The sequence below is a fragment of the Neodiprion lecontei genome, chromosome 7 (assembly GCF_021901455.1).
Source record: "Neodiprion lecontei isolate iyNeoLeco1 chromosome 7, iyNeoLeco1.1, whole genome shotgun sequence".
In the NCBI taxonomy this organism is placed as follows: domain Eukaryota; kingdom Metazoa; phylum Arthropoda; class Insecta; order Hymenoptera; family Diprionidae; genus Neodiprion; species Neodiprion lecontei.
The window spans coordinates 13961506-13979291 of record NC_060266.1 but is presented as its reverse complement, the minus strand read 5'-3'; the positions used below and the strand labels follow the sequence as shown (position 1 = coordinate 13979291).

At 38.5% G+C, this 17786-nt stretch overlaps 1 protein-coding gene across 1 annotated transcript; it reads right to left on the bottom strand.

The window, feature by feature from the left end:
* Positions 1-1166: 1166 nt before the first annotated feature.
* LOC124295549 lies at positions 1167-16220 on the bottom strand. Its single transcript, XM_046745965.1, has 4 exons — positions 16138-16220; positions 14721-15052; positions 11612-11785; positions 1167-1269 (listed from the first exon to the last, which is right to left on the bottom strand). The coding sequence occupies exons 1-4, from the start codon at positions 16218-16220 to the stop codon at positions 1265-1267; spliced, it is 594 nt and encodes a 197-aa protein (XP_046601921.1). The 3' UTR covers positions 1167-1264.
* Between the last annotated feature and the right edge of the window lie 1566 nt (positions 16221-17786).

Genomic DNA, 17786 nt, shown 5'->3' with positions numbered 1-17786 from the left:
GTGCCTTGTCAGTCGGAGCAGTCAATCAACTGAGAAAATGAATAATATTTTCATCATTTTGGCCTTTGTATTACGAAAACTTCTTTTTCCCGCGAAATTTATAACAATTAATTTTTGTGGCGCTGTCCAGAGGTTAGTAAATGGAAGACGCCAGAAATTATGGTATAAAGTAATATGGGATTAACAACTTGTTTAGAACGAAAAAAAATCGGGTTACAGAAATTAGGATGACGTAGTAGAAATGCGAAAGGTAGCGAAAGAAAGAAACTAATTAATAGATACGTATGCGCGAAGAGCGTGGCGAAGACTGGGGAAAGATGTGAAAAAGTGCAGGCTCGCCCTCGAGTCGAGGCCATGGGTCGCGTCGCGCCATAAATGCCACATGTAGGGAAATTCCCGGCGCGGTCAAACCCTTGGCTCGCAGTTAGCGAGGCGAAGCCTAGACACTCGAAAATTAACTGCAAAGAACAATAATTGTAAAAAGACAGAAATAGAGAAAAGGAAATATTGTGAGAAATTCTTCGCTGGCTTTCTGGGGGCGGATGTCCGCTACAATTTTCAAATAGTAAAAATATATCATACTTAAATTTTCACACACCGCTGCAACTGACGAGCAGAATAATCGGAAAGGTAGAGTTACGGTTCGAGGTGAAGAAGGTCCGGTACCTCACTCGATTACCGGTATAATTACAATAAAGTATATTTCAAAGCTTGTACTTGATACATAACAAACACGTATGCACTGTAACGTGGCATTTCGGGTGCGCGTTCCAAACGGCTCCCCGAACCCTAGATGGGACTCGAAATTAGGGATCCCGCGGATCAGACTGCTAATCCTTTCGAAAAAGAATGCCAGGACAAAGGTCACGCATCCGATACTCTGAGGGGGGACAATTTTCGGTCTGGCGAAGATGATTTTTCAGGATTTTTTTTATTTTTTTTTTTGTTTCGAGCAGATGCGGCATCATACACGGGAACGGCGGCAAATTCGAAAGCATGATAAAACCACAGTCGCGACGGGTCGCGACGAAAGGACGGCCTCACGCGAGGCTACGGAGAGAGCGTCAACGTAGAGCTCTGCCGCGAGGGAACCCAAGGCGGAAGAGACTCCCGTTGGTGGCCGGCGAGCCGTAGCCTCCACTCACCACGCTGACGTTACGCAACCTCGCGAAGTAATCACCACGCCACTGTCGAACTACGGGATACCGGCGACTGGACCGCCAATCAGCACCCCGCAGCAGCGGGAGCCAACGATAGCGATAAGTTAGCCTATAAGAATTTCGTAACGAGAACACCAATTAGAGCGGAAGAATTTTGACGACGGATAGCGCCTATGTTCGAGGCATGGTCGAATTGCAGCTCCGATTAGCGGAGCTCGTCACTTGAGTCCTGGCGACAGTCCGAGGTAGTTAAACTTGCAGAAAATAAAGAAACGTTATTGAGTTGTGTGTGCCATGGCCGAAACGGGAGTTGACGAATTCTTGGTGTGGTTACGAATCGTTAAGTGCTATTAAGTCTTTGCGAGCTCATTTCGAGTGCAATTTAGCTCGGCGCACCGGTCAACGGTTGGCCAATTCTTTGTTGAGTTAGAGTGGCACTCGAAATTTGTTTGCCGATCTCCTTGTTTGATGGCCGTAGCCTGAGTTCTCGCGAGAACGCTGGGAGTAACATTTGGTTTGTTTATGGTATAAAGTCGAGTCACGGTTTTGAGTCGAGTCACTCTTGTTTTAAATTGAGTGTAGCCAAATTCCGCTGTACCGGGTCGAGTCGAGTCAGCTTGGGTAAAAGTGTCACCTCTAGCGTAGGTCGCGTATTCTTGTGCGTGAACGCTCGGGTTAGCGGGGCGATTTGTGAACTTTCAGGGAACGGCGAGTACGGATTGAGTTCGGATGCGTTGCGATAAAAGTTATACGATTACCGTGGAGACAGACGTAATTACGAATAAAAGCTAGAGGTGCGATTAGCGCGTCGAATAAAGTTTGGTTTTAGTTATTGCCCTTGTGAGGTAGCATTATAGTTGGGCGATTAGCGCTGTATGTAGTTGAGGACGATCGTGGTTAGCGCGTCGGGTCAGATTCCGTTTTTGGTTTTTGAGTTATTGTTTATTACTAAAGCAGCGACTAGCACACGTAGGCTTAGAGGTCTTCTAGATTTAGTTTTTTTTTGTGAGATCTAAGTATTTGATTTTGAATCGCGAAAAGCGAATTTTGAATTATTTTTTCTTTTGTTGATATCAGCGTTGTCGTGAAATATATGATTTTATTTTATTGTAATTTGGTAAATAACGTGTTGGTGTCGGAGGTCTCGCTCTCTCTCCCCAAAAATTACCGCTCCCCTCTCCGCGGTACTGAGCTACCGAGTTGATTGCTGAGGTCTAGCGAATTAACGATTTTGAGGTGTGTTAATCACGCCAGGCGCCCAACAGAATTTCGGGATATTGTTTAAGATCCAGCTTACATCGCGGGACGCCGAATTCTTGTGCACGCGGTAAGTGCTAGGTCATTTCCTTCGAGTGATCGAGGTACGGGAAAAATCCACGTCACAGTGTTTAGAAAAATAGCGTGTATTCACAGCGCTTGCCTTGGCTCATGCTGCATTCACACTAGTACTCATGCGAACGTAGCACTCGTCTTTGGCTGATGCCACCAACTTTGTATTCTTCTGAACGCAAAATCGTCTTTGCGGCTTATGCTGCAAACTTTACAGGTGTCAGAAAACTCACTTTCATCACTTGTTATAAAATATACCGGTTCGTAAATTACAGAAGTTAATCAATGAAGAAACAGGATCTAGCCCAATGTTCAGCATACATATTTTCTTTTGCATCGAGAGTGATTGAGACACTGTTTTTTTATTGATGACATGTCTAATACCAAAAGCCATATAGATTAAAGATATCAAGAAGACAAGGCAAAGGCTTCTCCAAGAAAGTTGCTGAAGTCTAGTGCTGATGTAGATATGCACTGATCTGCCGATCTTGCCTAACTTACCCGGAAAGTACCCAGGGTGTACTTGACCGATTACCTGCATTCTGTCATATGCTGTTCATCAAAAACTAATTCAATACCAATTTTCATGCTCGTGCTAATTGAGCCGTTAAATGGACGAAACTGTCCTAGAAGTTTTGCGGAAAAAGTCGTTTTACGATACAATCAATTGGACGTAACGTATTCACTCTCAGCAGATGATAATGTTCGCAGTTTTCTTACCCTTAGGGGTTGCATTCATTATTTCTTTGAGGTGAACTTTAGAGGCAGTCTTACCCATTAAAGGATCAAATCCGCACGGAAAGAAATACATGTGCAATATTTTTTAATGTACCACACCACACCGCAAATCGTAGATAATCGATGCGGTACATCTTAGGTACGCTTTCCTTATAATCGCTATATGAATTACTACAAGTGGCACCGCTCGTGACAACTTCGATACATTTAAATATGTTAATTCTGACTAGGACTATGAGCGCTGCTTGTAGAATGCCACTTCGGTCAAGGGAATGTCAGACCTTTATCAAATACAGGAAATCGTATTTTACAATTCTTTTTTTTCTGAGTAATAAAATCTCTCTAATACTTTGGGAAATGATAAGATTTACGATTGAGCTCGTGGATTAACTGGAAGAAGTTAAGAAAATTGATGGCAAAACCCCAAAAATATTTGATTCAGTGTAGTAGCGCATTGTTACTTCAAATCCAGTGAAAAATAGCTGTAAATAATGTAGTCAACCCACAAGCAGGATCATCAATCCTATAACATAATAAGGTTTGAAGAGATTCAAATACGTGAAAAAAACAAAAATAAATTACCAGAGCACAATACGCTTTGCTGTATTAGACGAAAGTACAATATTCACTTAAGAACGACGTACAAAGCAAATACTAGTGAAGGTAGACACAAATGTATTTCTCATTGAATTAAAGTTTTGGTTTGCATATTCTAGATCTAATGTAAAATTTTATATATTAAAGCACTTGAAAACAGAATACATAAATAATTCTGAGTTTCATATTTCCGATAAGCTATTCATGGTACATTGAGTCGACACGTGAAATCAACTTGTCGGGATTAGGTGGGGTCTTTAAATGAGTCGTAACGTTGCAAATGTATTATGTCGATGATAGGAGACAACGGATGCGGGAGTGACATGGGTGGATCGACGGACGGTGAAAATTGATTCTACGATACAGCAGAACGACAGAAAGCTGAATTGAGTTAGTCGGATATTGAAAGAACAAGAGAAGAAAAGAGAATAGAAAAGCAGGGTAGAGAGAGAGAGAGAGAGAGAATAAATCTTACCAGAGCCCCCTATTGATGGTTGATAGTGCGTTGCATAAATTATCGCAGTGGTGTCGAGTGCGTAAATGCACTACAGAAGGATGACTTAGCTGTCCTCGGTGATACAGGTTCACACTGCCACACTGTAACGGTTGGTACAACGCACTCTAGTTGTTGGATGCCGGTCGTGGCGGTCCAGCATAGGTGGTTGTATTCGAATTGACAGAGATAGCAGGGGTTTGAACGGTGCGATTCAATCGAGCAAATGTTACGGGTTTACGGTTGTATTTTGTTTCGAGTTTCGTCAATATGTAAGAAGTTATGAACGATGATCATTATTGTTTTGCAGAAAAAGCATTATACACACAAAATTAATGTACAATTCCAAACACACATACAATCGACATAATAAAAACAGTAATCGACGATCTTGATCGATAACAAGACAAGACGTAGGCAGTGATGTATTGATAGTTAATGGACAGTAGTGATTGTGCATAAGAACGTATAAATGCGTACTATAATGACACAGTTGTAAAGAAGCAATAATTATAGACAACACGTAAGGAGAAAGATGATAGGGGACACACAATGACACAACGTATAATATACCGTGTCAAGTTGATTTGCGAACTGCGTAATTTCACAGTGAACTATAAATTTCCACGATGTAGTGTAATTTTATGAAAATTTATGAAATTGCATGATCTTTTTGACTCTTTTTCTTGTACGATTGACACGTCAGTAGAAAAACACACGCTGAACATTTATTCTATTCCTTGCAATGGCAAAAAACAGTAACACACGGTTCCAGTTCGGAGTAATAAACTAGGTGGAGTCACGCTCACGTTTCCAATTTATTACTGCTGCGCATGGAATCTGATTCAATCTCTAAAGGGTCTAGCCGAATAAGAATGGTGAATCTGCCCCCACCGAATTTTGTGGCACCGATTTTTTCCCAAGTTCCTAACCCAAAAAAAAAATGTTGTGCAAAATTACAGCTTTCTACATCGATTCCGAGGGGTTTTTCTGACGAACAAACGTGTTTTTTCGATTTTTGCAGTCATTAAATACTAAGAGGCGACCGAAAAATCTGAAACAATTCTGAAAAATCAGAAACATGTTAACATTTATGGAAAAAATATATGCAACTTTTTTTCATGCTGAAGCCTATTATTAATCATCGAATCTTCCTTTAAAAAATGTATTTTGTAGTGCATATATTTTGCTACTATTATGACAAAAATTGACGTGATTCTACTATTAATTCCCTGAAAATTAAACAAAAAAGGCTCAAAATTCGGCCTGCAACACATTGAAAAAAATAAAACGACAAAATTTCACATTTTTTTATGAGAATCCATACATAAATCATTCTTTGGGTTAAATTATCAGGTGATCATGGCTGGAGTAGTTGTGAGACATGACAAACAGATGTATACAATATGATTTTTACGCTTATTTTGGATATGTTGGAATTTTCGATGTCGATTAACAAGGTCGAAATGGAGTTTGTCCAATTTTTGACAATAACATGGATGATAAAATCATCAGAGCTGTCGGTAAGCTGCACAGCTCAAGTGGCGCCGCTTGTGTGAATGTATTGAACGGCATTGAACCTCGAAATCGATCTAGATACTTCGGACACCGGGCCCATTTTCCTACTTATTTCTTTATTTCTCCATCGTGACAGAGTGAATCATTTGTCTCATCCTATACAACTGAGCTGACACACGTCGTAATCAAATGTGTGGTGCACGCACGGCACGCGCATCGACTTTTCGGGCTACAGCGCGCAACTGAGCGCACGAAAATTCTATTCCCCAAAGAGCGAAAACGAGGCGCGCGAACCTTCTCAACGTAACGGGTGAGCGTGAGACGCAGGGGACTTGTGTTACGCCGTATTGTGCGTCCCCCACCACTCAGCGAAACGCCGCATATGTTTCCGAACGTAAATAAAAACATATAAGCGGAGCGCTCATGTGCCTGCTTAGTCATTTCACTTCACGATTTCAACTCGTCAACTACGATCTGCTCAGTGAGAATATTCAGTGCAAGTCCTAGTCAGTGCTTAGCTACAAATGTATGAATTTCTATCCATTCTATACGATACTCGGGACAAAGAATGAAACAAAAATAGCCGTGCTGTCGGTAAGAATTTTATCAATGTTTCGTCCATCATTAAGCATGGTTCTCGCAGTGAAAACTAGATTTTCATACTAGAAGTTATGCACCCACACAACATCTTAATTTTAAGTTATTGGTTTCAGAATAACTTATGAGCGATTGATCAACATCAGTAATACACCATGTCAACGCCTCAGGTAAGCTCGGATTCAACAACAGATCCGACGAGATGTGCATACTGTTCTCGTATGCTTAGAGCATAGAAGGGGCAGCGAAAAAGAATAAACGATTATGGCGAATGTTCAGAATACTCTGTGAGAATAGGCGGTCTTGAAACTTGGGGATATTCTCTGCAATCATTGCAGGTTGATTCCATAGAGCAAAAGTAATAGAAATAGCACCGAATCATTATCGACATCTGGCTCAAGAGAATCTGGACCACAACGAGCAACAGAGTTTGGTGGATCTCGCCAATGTTCTATGCCAGAAGTTGATGATGAAGATTCAGACCTCTATGAGTTGCTAACGCAGACATCTTCACTTTCTTTACACTCATCTTAAAGGACTTCTTCACAACAATCTTCTACAGTGATACCTTTACAAAGTTCCACAGACACTCCATCACAATCGTCTACTGGCAACCAATCATTTGTAGTGCAGGAGCCAGTCAATGTCGAGTTGGTAGAAATGCCTTTTCCACGGGTAGTGTCAACTCACAAATACTGCTTTCTTTGTTACTCATCATCACCAATCGTCACTATCACTTCTGAAGCTCGATTGCAAGCATTCCAGAAAAGAAAGATCTTCATTCCTAAAGGAAATCGTTGTTGCCCAACTCATCTGATAAAAAACAAATTCTATTCAGATGACCCAGCTACGTTGAAAATACATGCTGGTAACAGTATGATTGAAGTATCAGACTTGACGTTTTTCCTGAATGACTTGTCGAATGGCCAAGAATTGAAGCATCAAATTAGGGATGGTACTCTATCTGATCAACGTCTGGAAGCATTGACTGGGCTCAGTTACGCAAATCTGAATGAGCTGTCTGGGAAAATGAAATCGATGAGGAATTCCAAGACCCGTCACATTTTGCAAGCACTGGTAGTGTTTCTTTTCAAAATGAGGACTGGGAATTCGAATAGTATAATTGCATCTGTACTAGGGCTTGATCGTGACCAGCAAGTTTCAGGTTATTGTGCAGAAGTTGTGAACTCTTTTGAGAAAGATATTTTACCAGAGGGTTTTGGATATTTTAGCAAATCAAGGGATGATCTTGTGGAACATCAAACTTCGGATACAGTGAAGAAACTGTATGAGCTCGAGGACCAATTAGTGCTGATATTTGATGGAACTTACATTCGGCATCAGAAGAGTACGAACAACAACTATCAACGAAAATCGTATTCTGGACAGAGAAAGGTCCCATTATGTAAACATTTTACTATTTTCACGACGAATGGGTACATTGTTGAGATGGAGGGGCCTTTTTACGCTACTGAAAACGATGCCAAAATAATGAGAATACTGATAGACAATCCAAATGGTCTCCAACGAATCATGAGGCCAGGTGACATTTGCGTAGTTGATCGAGGATTCCGAGATGTGCTGCAGCAGTTAGAAAGGAGAAAATATAAGGTACTCATGCCAGCATTAAAACAACGTAGTCAGCTCACAACTGAAGAGTCGAACAACTCTCGATGGGTTACAAAAGTTCGTTGGGTGGTCGAAGCAGTTCACGGTATCCGTGGCTAGAAATATAAGCTACTTCATCACTCTTTAGATAATAAACTTCTCCCAAAGGTTCAATCACTCTTCAGGATTGCTTGCTATCTGAATAATATCTTTAGAAAGAGGTTGAATTCTGATGTTGGCATTAGGGATGATATTATTGAGCAGATGAAGTCTAGGCGTAATAGCGAGAATTCATTGGTAGAAGAGGCGGAGTTGGAGCGTTTGAATCGCCGAAAAAACGCAATTTCAACAATGAGCATCAGCTGATTTGCTTGATTTCCCGGAGCTGACCGAAAAGGAATTGAATATACTCTTTACTGGTTCATACCAGCTATCTCAAGCAGTATCTTACCTTGCTGAAATAATGGACGAGGATGCAAATATTGCACTCAATTATTTGAAGACATTAGAAGATGCAAATCACGCAATCGTTCAAGTTCTTGTGAGGTCGAGACACATTAATAGAAAAACTTATAGATACTAAATTGATTATACTCGTGATTCCCAAGGATCTTCTGGAATTCGCCGTTACGTTTGTGATTGTCCAAATGGCAAACGAACCGTTGGTTGCTGTTCACACATTGCTGCAATCGTTTATCATCTATCTAATGCGCGATATCTATCGAAAATTATAAGACCAGCTGAAATCCTCACAGGACTCTTTGATGTAGAAGAGGTCAATGCTATCATCAACAGTGATAGCGATGAAGATTAAATATGTAGCAATATAAATACTAGGAGTTAATGCTTGATCAATGACATTTATGGAAACTCAAATTACACTTATTATACTGATAACATTTATTAATAAACTCAAATTAGCAATAAAATCTTACTGATTACATCTGTTTGTTATGTCTCACAACTACTCCAACCATGATAACCCAACAATCAAACCTAAAGAATGATTTATGTATGGATTCTCATAAAAAAATGTGAAATTTTGTCGTTTTATTTTTTTTCAATGTGTTGCAGGCCGAATTTTGAGCCTTTTTTGTTTAATTTTCAGGGAATTAATAGTAGAATCACGTCAATTTTTGTCATAATAGTAGCAAAATATATGCACTACAAAATACATTTTTTAAAGGAAGATTCGATGATTAATAATAGGCTTCAGCATGAAAAAAAGTTGCATATATTTTTTCCATAAATGATAACATGTTTCTGATTTTTCAGAATTGTTTCAGATTTTTCGGTCGCCTGTTAGTATTTAATAACCACAAAAATCGAAAAAACACGTTTTTTCATCAGAAAAACCCCTCGGAATCGATGTAGAAAGCTGTAATTTTGCACAACATTTTTTTTTTGGGTTAGGAACTTGGGAAAAAATCGGTTCCACAAAATTTGGTGGGGGCAGATTCACCATTCTTATCCGGCTAGACCCTTCATAAGATGTGTTATCCAAGATTCCATCCTTACACTCGTTAACTATTCATCATTTTTAGTTACAACGTGAGTATGCTCGAAAGCGACAAGTTGGCTTTATCGAGAGTGTCAGGTCATTTACTCAAGCTACTTCCAGGGTGAAGTTTTACCTTACCTTCTTTCTTTCGCTGTGAGTTTTCATTTTGTTTTTTTTTTTTTTTTTTTGCCTGGGTTCAGTTAGCAAATAGCATTTAACTATGTAGACGAATTTTTCACATATTGTTAATAGAAATTGTCATCATCACACCTTCATAATAATTTCGCAGTTGAATTCTTTTGATTGCTCAACGTTTAGTAACGCGTGTTAATGGTAGATACATGCATATAGTGACATTCTTCCGACGAGATACGTATACAGAGCAACAGCACAGTGATATACAGTGTGAATTTCTTGCGATATAATTGTACGTAGTTTATTATAATTTAACGCACTCTAAGAATTTGAGTATTGTAGTCACAGTTAGACATACAGCGCTCAAGTGCAACGTGACGAATGAAGCTGCGCTAGCAGCGTGTCAATCCATTGATCAGCGTGTTTTGAATGTTATAAATCATGTTAAGTAGCTAGCATAAAACTCAATCGTACTATTTGATATGTATTTTATTCATTTATCACGTTGCCTGTTCGAACCCTGTTCGGAAAATTTGATGTTATCTTTGTGACAATAAATCAAAAGGACTGGTACGATTAAAAATACTGACGACTCATACCAAATTCAAAATGATTCGGCTGCTACATACAATGCTTCTAAAAGATAAGAGTATACGATTCATTGTTAACCGTCCAAAATCTTAAATTCATATATCAATGTAATTTGTAATAATATTTCGTTGATTGACAACTGTCCATTCTTGTTACCGATTGTTTAGCCAATTTTTCAAACAAAGAGAATTCCAACAGCTGACCAATCATCCTATTGAATATTTATGCAAGTATTTATATTTTTATTACAATTAATACAGTTATAAGAAATTTGTTACAGCGCATGCACTACAATTTGAGATCACTGGTTGTCAGCGTGACCAACCACCACGAACGTTACCTCAACAATTGTGACAGTCGCTACTGGCAGTTGTGTTCCATACTGACAGATGTCAAAATTTTGGAGGTTACATACATCGTGGCGAGCTGTCATCTAAATTTATGACAGTTGGTCGCCTTAGCAAACAACTCGTTTTAGATTGTAGCGCGTGCGTAGGAAACTACAGCATATGACAGAGTATTCTATTGTTAGCAATTCACACTGTACGTATAAAATTAAAAAAAAGTATCCAGGGAAGTCGGTTAAGCGGATTGTTTCTATAGTTCGCAGACAATATTACTGTAGTGCTACGCGTGATCGAGTCAATGCACTCTTAATCCAATAAAAGATTTTTAGTCCAATTTCCGGTTCCGGAAACCATGGAGAGAATGGCTAGTGACTATTCCAAGATATCTTAATATGCAAACACCGACAAAAATTGTCAATATCTGATGTGAATTATTGAAATGAGTTATCAACAATTGATTGATGAACGTCCTAATACAGGACGAAGTAACAGAGAAATAGGGAAATAGTAAGTAATAAACTTGAAAAAGATACAGTAACAAATAATATTCGGTTGATTAGTCGGTCAGTCGGTCCAAAGATACACAAAGAAGGAGAGGGCGAGGGATTGATTGATTAATTGATTATTTAATATGCCCAAGCAATGCTAGAGAGCAAAATTTCAGTACATTTGTAGACAGCATCTGAAGTATGAGAATTATAAGGGAGTAGAAGTTAGAGAGGAATAAGGAGAGGGAGAGGGACAAGGAGAGGGAGAAATCAAGAAGAGAGACCGTGATAAGATGTAAGCAATACATGTGATACGTAATTGCCTCGTGACAAGTATAACAGGACATGTAGAAGATATCACGTAAACGTATGATAAGAATGTATAAAAAAATAACAGAAGTAAAAAGTCAAAGCAATTGGTGAAAATAACTATGCAACAGTCAAACGGATAATAATGAAAATATTCATCTTTTTGTAATTAATTTCATCATTCTATTGTCTATACTCACGACTGCCTCGCCTTTTCTCCGACGACAGACTCATGGTTCGACCCAGCTCTCCTTTAACAGCTTTTAAAGATCTCAATACCTCATCAGGATCTCGCATCACCCTTGCACATGAACTGCGTCGGCGGTCCCGATTGTAAACGGCGACTGGAACGTCAGCTTCGCCAGTGCTGCCACCTGAGATTGATAAGGGCATTAAAATGATTTCAAATGAACTTAAGTAAGGTGGATGTACCGGTTTTTTCATCACGTTAGTGTGGTGTATGTACGACGTGTGCGTATTGTACCGCGGAGATTAGGGATGTATATACGGGCACGCGTTATACCTATATACGTAGAGATGTATATGTACGAGAGTGAGTGGGAGAAGAGAGTACGAGAGCCGAAGAGTGTGGTAGTCAGTCAGTTGAAATAAAGTTGTCTTCTCGTAAACCTGTGTATTGATTCCTCTCTCCGATCCAAGATATCACACTTAGTATCAGTTATGTCAACACTATACAGATAATGACAGATAGAATGGGGAGGTGAATGGTACAGTCGATTCACCGAGTAAAAGAGAGAGAAAATCGAGTTACCCCCCATCTATCCTTGTCTACCAAGCATGCGGAGTCGACAATTGCCTAGAGGTAGAGCAGAAGTACCTAATCACGCATTCACATGGTCGCGGCATGGCGCTGTAACAATCAGAGGCTGGCAAGTTGCCGCGCGGCAAGTGGTGCTGCGCCGCGCGCTAACTTCGAATAGCCTATTGTTTTGACTTTCTTGTAACGCATGCGTAAATGCGTATGCAAACAAGGATAGATGGGGGTACCTCGACTTACTCTTTCTTTTCATCCGCACGACCTTACCACTTATGTTTTCGATTTCATGGCCTTTTGTAGTTTGAATAAAACAAGGTATTCGTCGATGTGAAACCAACAGAATATATTAGTTTAATATTTTCGACGTTTCGGCTGGACTATCCGCAAACCATTTTCAGGGCCCATAAAGAAAAACCATTTTACCTAATTAATGTTTTCCCCATAAATTGTATGTTCTGATTCGATATAATATTTGAATGTTCAAATTTAAATGCATAACTAATATTTTGTAGATAAACCAATCAGTTATTTGACTGAATGTCATCTCACGCCTATCAATTGAGGTTAAGTAATAATAAGCGACTTTATCTTTTAGATGTTCTATCACCAAATCGCAACAACCGGGCTAATGGGAGACCCCATAGCAACCCCGAAAGATTGCTTGTAAAATTGATTATCATAAGCAAAATAACTGGATTCTAGACATAATTTGAGGGCTTCTGTAAATTCCTTTATTTAATAGTGGTGTGAGATATGATGTCCGGCCATCTTTTGTTTATTATAGAAATCGCAAGGCTTGTAGGTATATTAGTAAGCAGCGAGACGACGTCAAGTGAAACCAGATAATAGTCTGGGGGGATATTTTTCCCTCTAGTTTCATTAACAAATGACCAGGAGTCTTTGACATGTTTTTCCGTTTTTCCATTGATATGAGATAAAAACTAGCTGAAAATTTTGAAACTTTCTACGACGGTGAGTTAATGTTAGAAACTATAGGTCTGTGTGGTATGCCTGGTTTATGAACTTTTGGTTGAAAGTAGATTTTAGTTGCGAAAGAATGATGTGTTTTTAATTGCTTTACTGAAAAGGAATTCATCTAGTTTTCACTCAACCAAAGATTTATATGATCATTGACTTTTTTTCTATAGTGTTAGGAGGATCCTTCGGTAGTAACGTATATGTACTAATATCATTGAGTAAGCTTTGACATTTATGGTGATAGTCATTCCTTTCAATAAGGACCGTTGTTTACCTTTATCGGATTTAGTTAACATGATATCATCATGTTTTTGGAGGAATTTCACTTATGCTAAATCCTGCGTTTTGCTCACTTATCTTTTATTATCTCTATGGGCGAAATTCACTTTTCGCGAGCCAAGGTTATGACTGCAAATGGTACAGAGCTACTTTTATTTGTAAAAACACTAAATTTTCAATTATAAAGTGTACCAAATATCAAAAATTTCCATTCAAAACTTGCTCAAAGCCGGACTTTGTCATGATTCAAGCAATTAACTAAATTAGAAGTGAAATGATTGAATATTGAATTTCATGAAGCTGGTCGTACAGTACAGTGACTTAAAATATTCTTATAGAATTACAAAAATTACGTGGATTTAAGAAAACTCATAGTACGACCACAGGTGACTTCAAGTTATTTTAAACAACTTTAAGTCATTTCAAAATAATTTCAAAGACTTTGGACCAACGTTAAGTATTAATTAGCTGGATTTCGGTGTAGATACGTGTGCAGCTGAGCTGAAATAATGTTCAAACGAAGGAGCTACAAAATAAAAACTGAAAAAGTTTGACTGATTGTACAGTTAATCAAGTTGAATTTGATCCAAACAATGTTCCCTAAATATGGAGGCACGAAAAACGATTAAATTTTCTCGGAAAAAAGTCAGTTTCAACAACTTTTCAGACCTGGCATACTGTTCTGTTTTAATTTGAATGAAGAAACTATACCATATATCTAATTTTAATCAATTTCAGCTAATTTTATTGACAACTGAATTATCTTCATTCGGCTGGACTTAAACGACTCGTTTTGAATCCATACAAGTTGTATACATCGAACAGATGTTCTGTTTCCAAACATACTCCAGTTAGCAAAAATTCATATCACATGACTTGTACAGAATTCACTCACTAATAAAATGAGCCTTTATTCCGGGAAATTTGGAAAACGGAATTGGTTTATAACAAGTGCTGCAATGTAATGTAAGCTCTCTTACAAAGAAAGTTACACAAGTCGATCGTTGGGGATACCTTCCGTTTCAGATTATTCATCAGTAACCTGTTTCGACGTAAATTTATGGTTTTCAGTTTTCGTCCATGCTAAGTGGATAATAATATTCTGATAAAATCAAGCATTAGTTTCTCTTTCAAGTTGATGATTTTAAATTACAGCTTCTTCACTTTTCCCGTTTTTATGGTTTTTTGACTGACCTATACACCTGACATAATCAAAATGAGACTCTATCAAGTTCTGGATACTGACAAAACTGCCAAAGGCAACAAAGACTTACGTTTGCTGTCAGTCCCTCCTTGACTCTGGAAACTGCTTCTTCGGCTACCTGGAAGCGACCTACTGTAATCTTTACTGAGTTCATAAGGCTCAACTTCGAGCTGTTCAGACTGGCTTGATCCCCTTCTTGAATTGGCTTGCCAGGCGTGGTCAGGATGAAGAAAACACGGTTCAGGGCTTCCGCTCTCACTCTGAGTGTCATCGCTAATACTCCTTTCCCGGAAATCAGTTCGTCTCAATAATCTTTGAGCAATTTCAGTAGACAAGGAACCGCGCGGTGAACAGTGCGGCGATTTACCATACCGCAAGCCACGTGGATCCTCCAAACGGTACCTGTAGAAGTGCATTTTCAGAAAATGATTTCCCATTCGTTGAATCCAATAGTGAGAAACTATGTAAACTAGTTGGTATCTGTTCTTAAAAGGTATTCTTGGATGAGAAGGACTAAATGACCCTGTTTCGAGATTTTTAAACAGTCCGTTTAGAAATGTTTTGTAGGTTATAAAAACATGTGTCCAGCGTTTCATAACTCCATAGCCCCCTCCATCCTCTCTAGGGAGGGACCAAAATTACATTTTTTGCATCCGATTTTTTATTTTAAGGTTCGATTCACGGATTCTTACAAAAAAAATTACCTACATCCATTACTAAAATACCTCTTATGTAAATCAATTTAGATGCAAGGGACCACTCTCAAGGTCCCGAAAAAAATTCATATGCTTCGAAAGCTAATCGATGTGATGAAAACTTGACTTGTCATTTCATTGCTTCAGATATATGTTACCTGCACTGACTATTTTAAATTTTCGTGAATGGTGCGCCATGTCAAGAATGACGATGTTTGCACTTGTTTGCCATTCTTATACTGTTTTCAATCATGTCTTGAAAAAAGTTGTCTGAATAGCTATAAAATATCGAGATTGGCCTTTTAAACATTAATTCACCTGATATCGAGCCTTGCGACCCTGTATATGAGAGTTTTGAGTTGATGAAATGTCTTATTTCAAGGGTGAAAACAATAATGTTGATTGATTTCTCGACCTGATCTTGAATCCATGTACAGACTTTCTTGGTGTCGAAGGTCAGTTTAATCGAAAAACAAGTTTGATGTTTTGGCCCGGGGGGGGGGGGTTCAAAATAGCTAGAATATTTAAAATAATAAGTCATAACATTTTTTTACTCCATCAACAAGTCAAAGTTAAATTTTCCGAATAAAATACTGGTGATGATTATGATAATAATGCATAGGATTCGAAGAAGTTTTAATTTTTTTAAGAAAAATGTTTGTCACTGCGTCTCATCACGGAGCAGGTTAGTAATGGCACTTTGCAGTAAGTATTTTGAACAAGTATGCGAAAGAAATTGTTTTATTCTCGTATCCATAACTGTGTAAATATTCCTTACAACCAAGGATTTACAGTGGAGATGATATCTTATCCTCGTGACTGTCTTCATCAGCAATAAGATAAACATTTTCCACGTCAAATAGTTTCGTTAGCATTTTTACGGATCGAATTATTTCTTATGAGTACTGTAAGACAGGTAGTATACAAGAGCAGCTGCATGAGGGTAATATCCAATTGTTCGTATACCATTTGTACAGCTACAACAGTACTCTTTGATTGCTTCTATACTAACATTATTCTCGTCGTAATGTATGTAAGATAACACAATGAAAGCGAATGATCTTCTGTAAGCATTTCTGCTAGGTGGGATAGAGTCTGAGAAAGTTAATGGGACCCAGTGTCTAGGACAGGATATCATTCCCACTGTGAATACGTGGTTGCAGGAAATATGTTTCGTGGGGCGCGTCCTCTTTAACAAAAAAGAGGCCGCGTATTTTTTTTATTTGGTCACGATTTCCAACTCAAGAAAACAAGGATTTAGGTGATAGGAATAAATGAAATAAACACGTATTTTGAGCTATCAGTTCTATGTTTTATTATGGCTCAGAGAGGAAAATCTTTGAGGTATGAACCTTAGAGAAAAAACTCCTCGCGAATGTTGAATTTACAATATGTATAGGATATTTATCATGTCAAATATATTTCGCACAATGAATTATTTCGGAGGTGAAATCTACGATTACGAGACAATATATATATATTGTAACGTTATTAGACGTTATGAAAATAAATAAGGATCCGGGAGTTTAATTAATGAGACAAAATCAAAGGCGTTAATAAAATGCTGAGAAAAATCTTCAATTGCAGGAAACGTGTTTCTAGTTCAGAGTCTGAAACAAGACTGTTTTTACAATAATGTTGGTTGACGCAGCAACCTTATTCTTTTTAAAGACATAAGAGGTTTATAAACTTCTTTTATCTATGATGACTACTAGATCATTAAAAGGGGGCAAAATGGGTGATTTCACTTTTTGTAATACTACTCCCCCCCGAGGAAAAGAGTCGCCCCGACTCCGGAAAGATAAAACGATTGTAAAAGTGATCTAGCAGTCAGTGCTCGAAGGTGAGTTGAAGCTGTGGCTCTAAAAATTCAAAGACTCCCTTTTTTACTATCTGGCATTTGCCCACAGTCTCAAGGTAAACCACAGAAAACCTTGAGCAGATAGTTGAGCATCAAATTGAATTTCAAAATTTTATGTGCCTTGTTTTATAAAGATAAGTGTTATTCAGTGTTATATATCTTCATGAATTTGAAGGAATCAAAATCATCCGGATCGACGTCGGAAAGGAAATCCATTCCTCTGACAAGTACGTCGAGGCGGAAAACCGTATCCGGGAAAACTCTGGGTCCTAGGCAAGGAAAAGGCTGATTCCCTCCGAGAATTGGAACAGGAAACAGGAAGAAGGAATGGGTGACTGAATCCAAGACTTCTTCCAGAAACAGCACACCCTAGAGTTTGGAAGGACAAATGTGAGTGGTGGCAGATCAATCCAAATTCGCTTAGGAAAAGCACGGAAAAGTTGAATCGAATATTCATTTCAGAGAGAAAAGAAACGATCTTATCTGAATCATTTCCGTGTGATTCTTCAAACAAAGGCCACCAGTCATTCTCAGAAATCGGGAAAGGTCGGAAGGAAAATGCTGTTTGACAACTAACCTG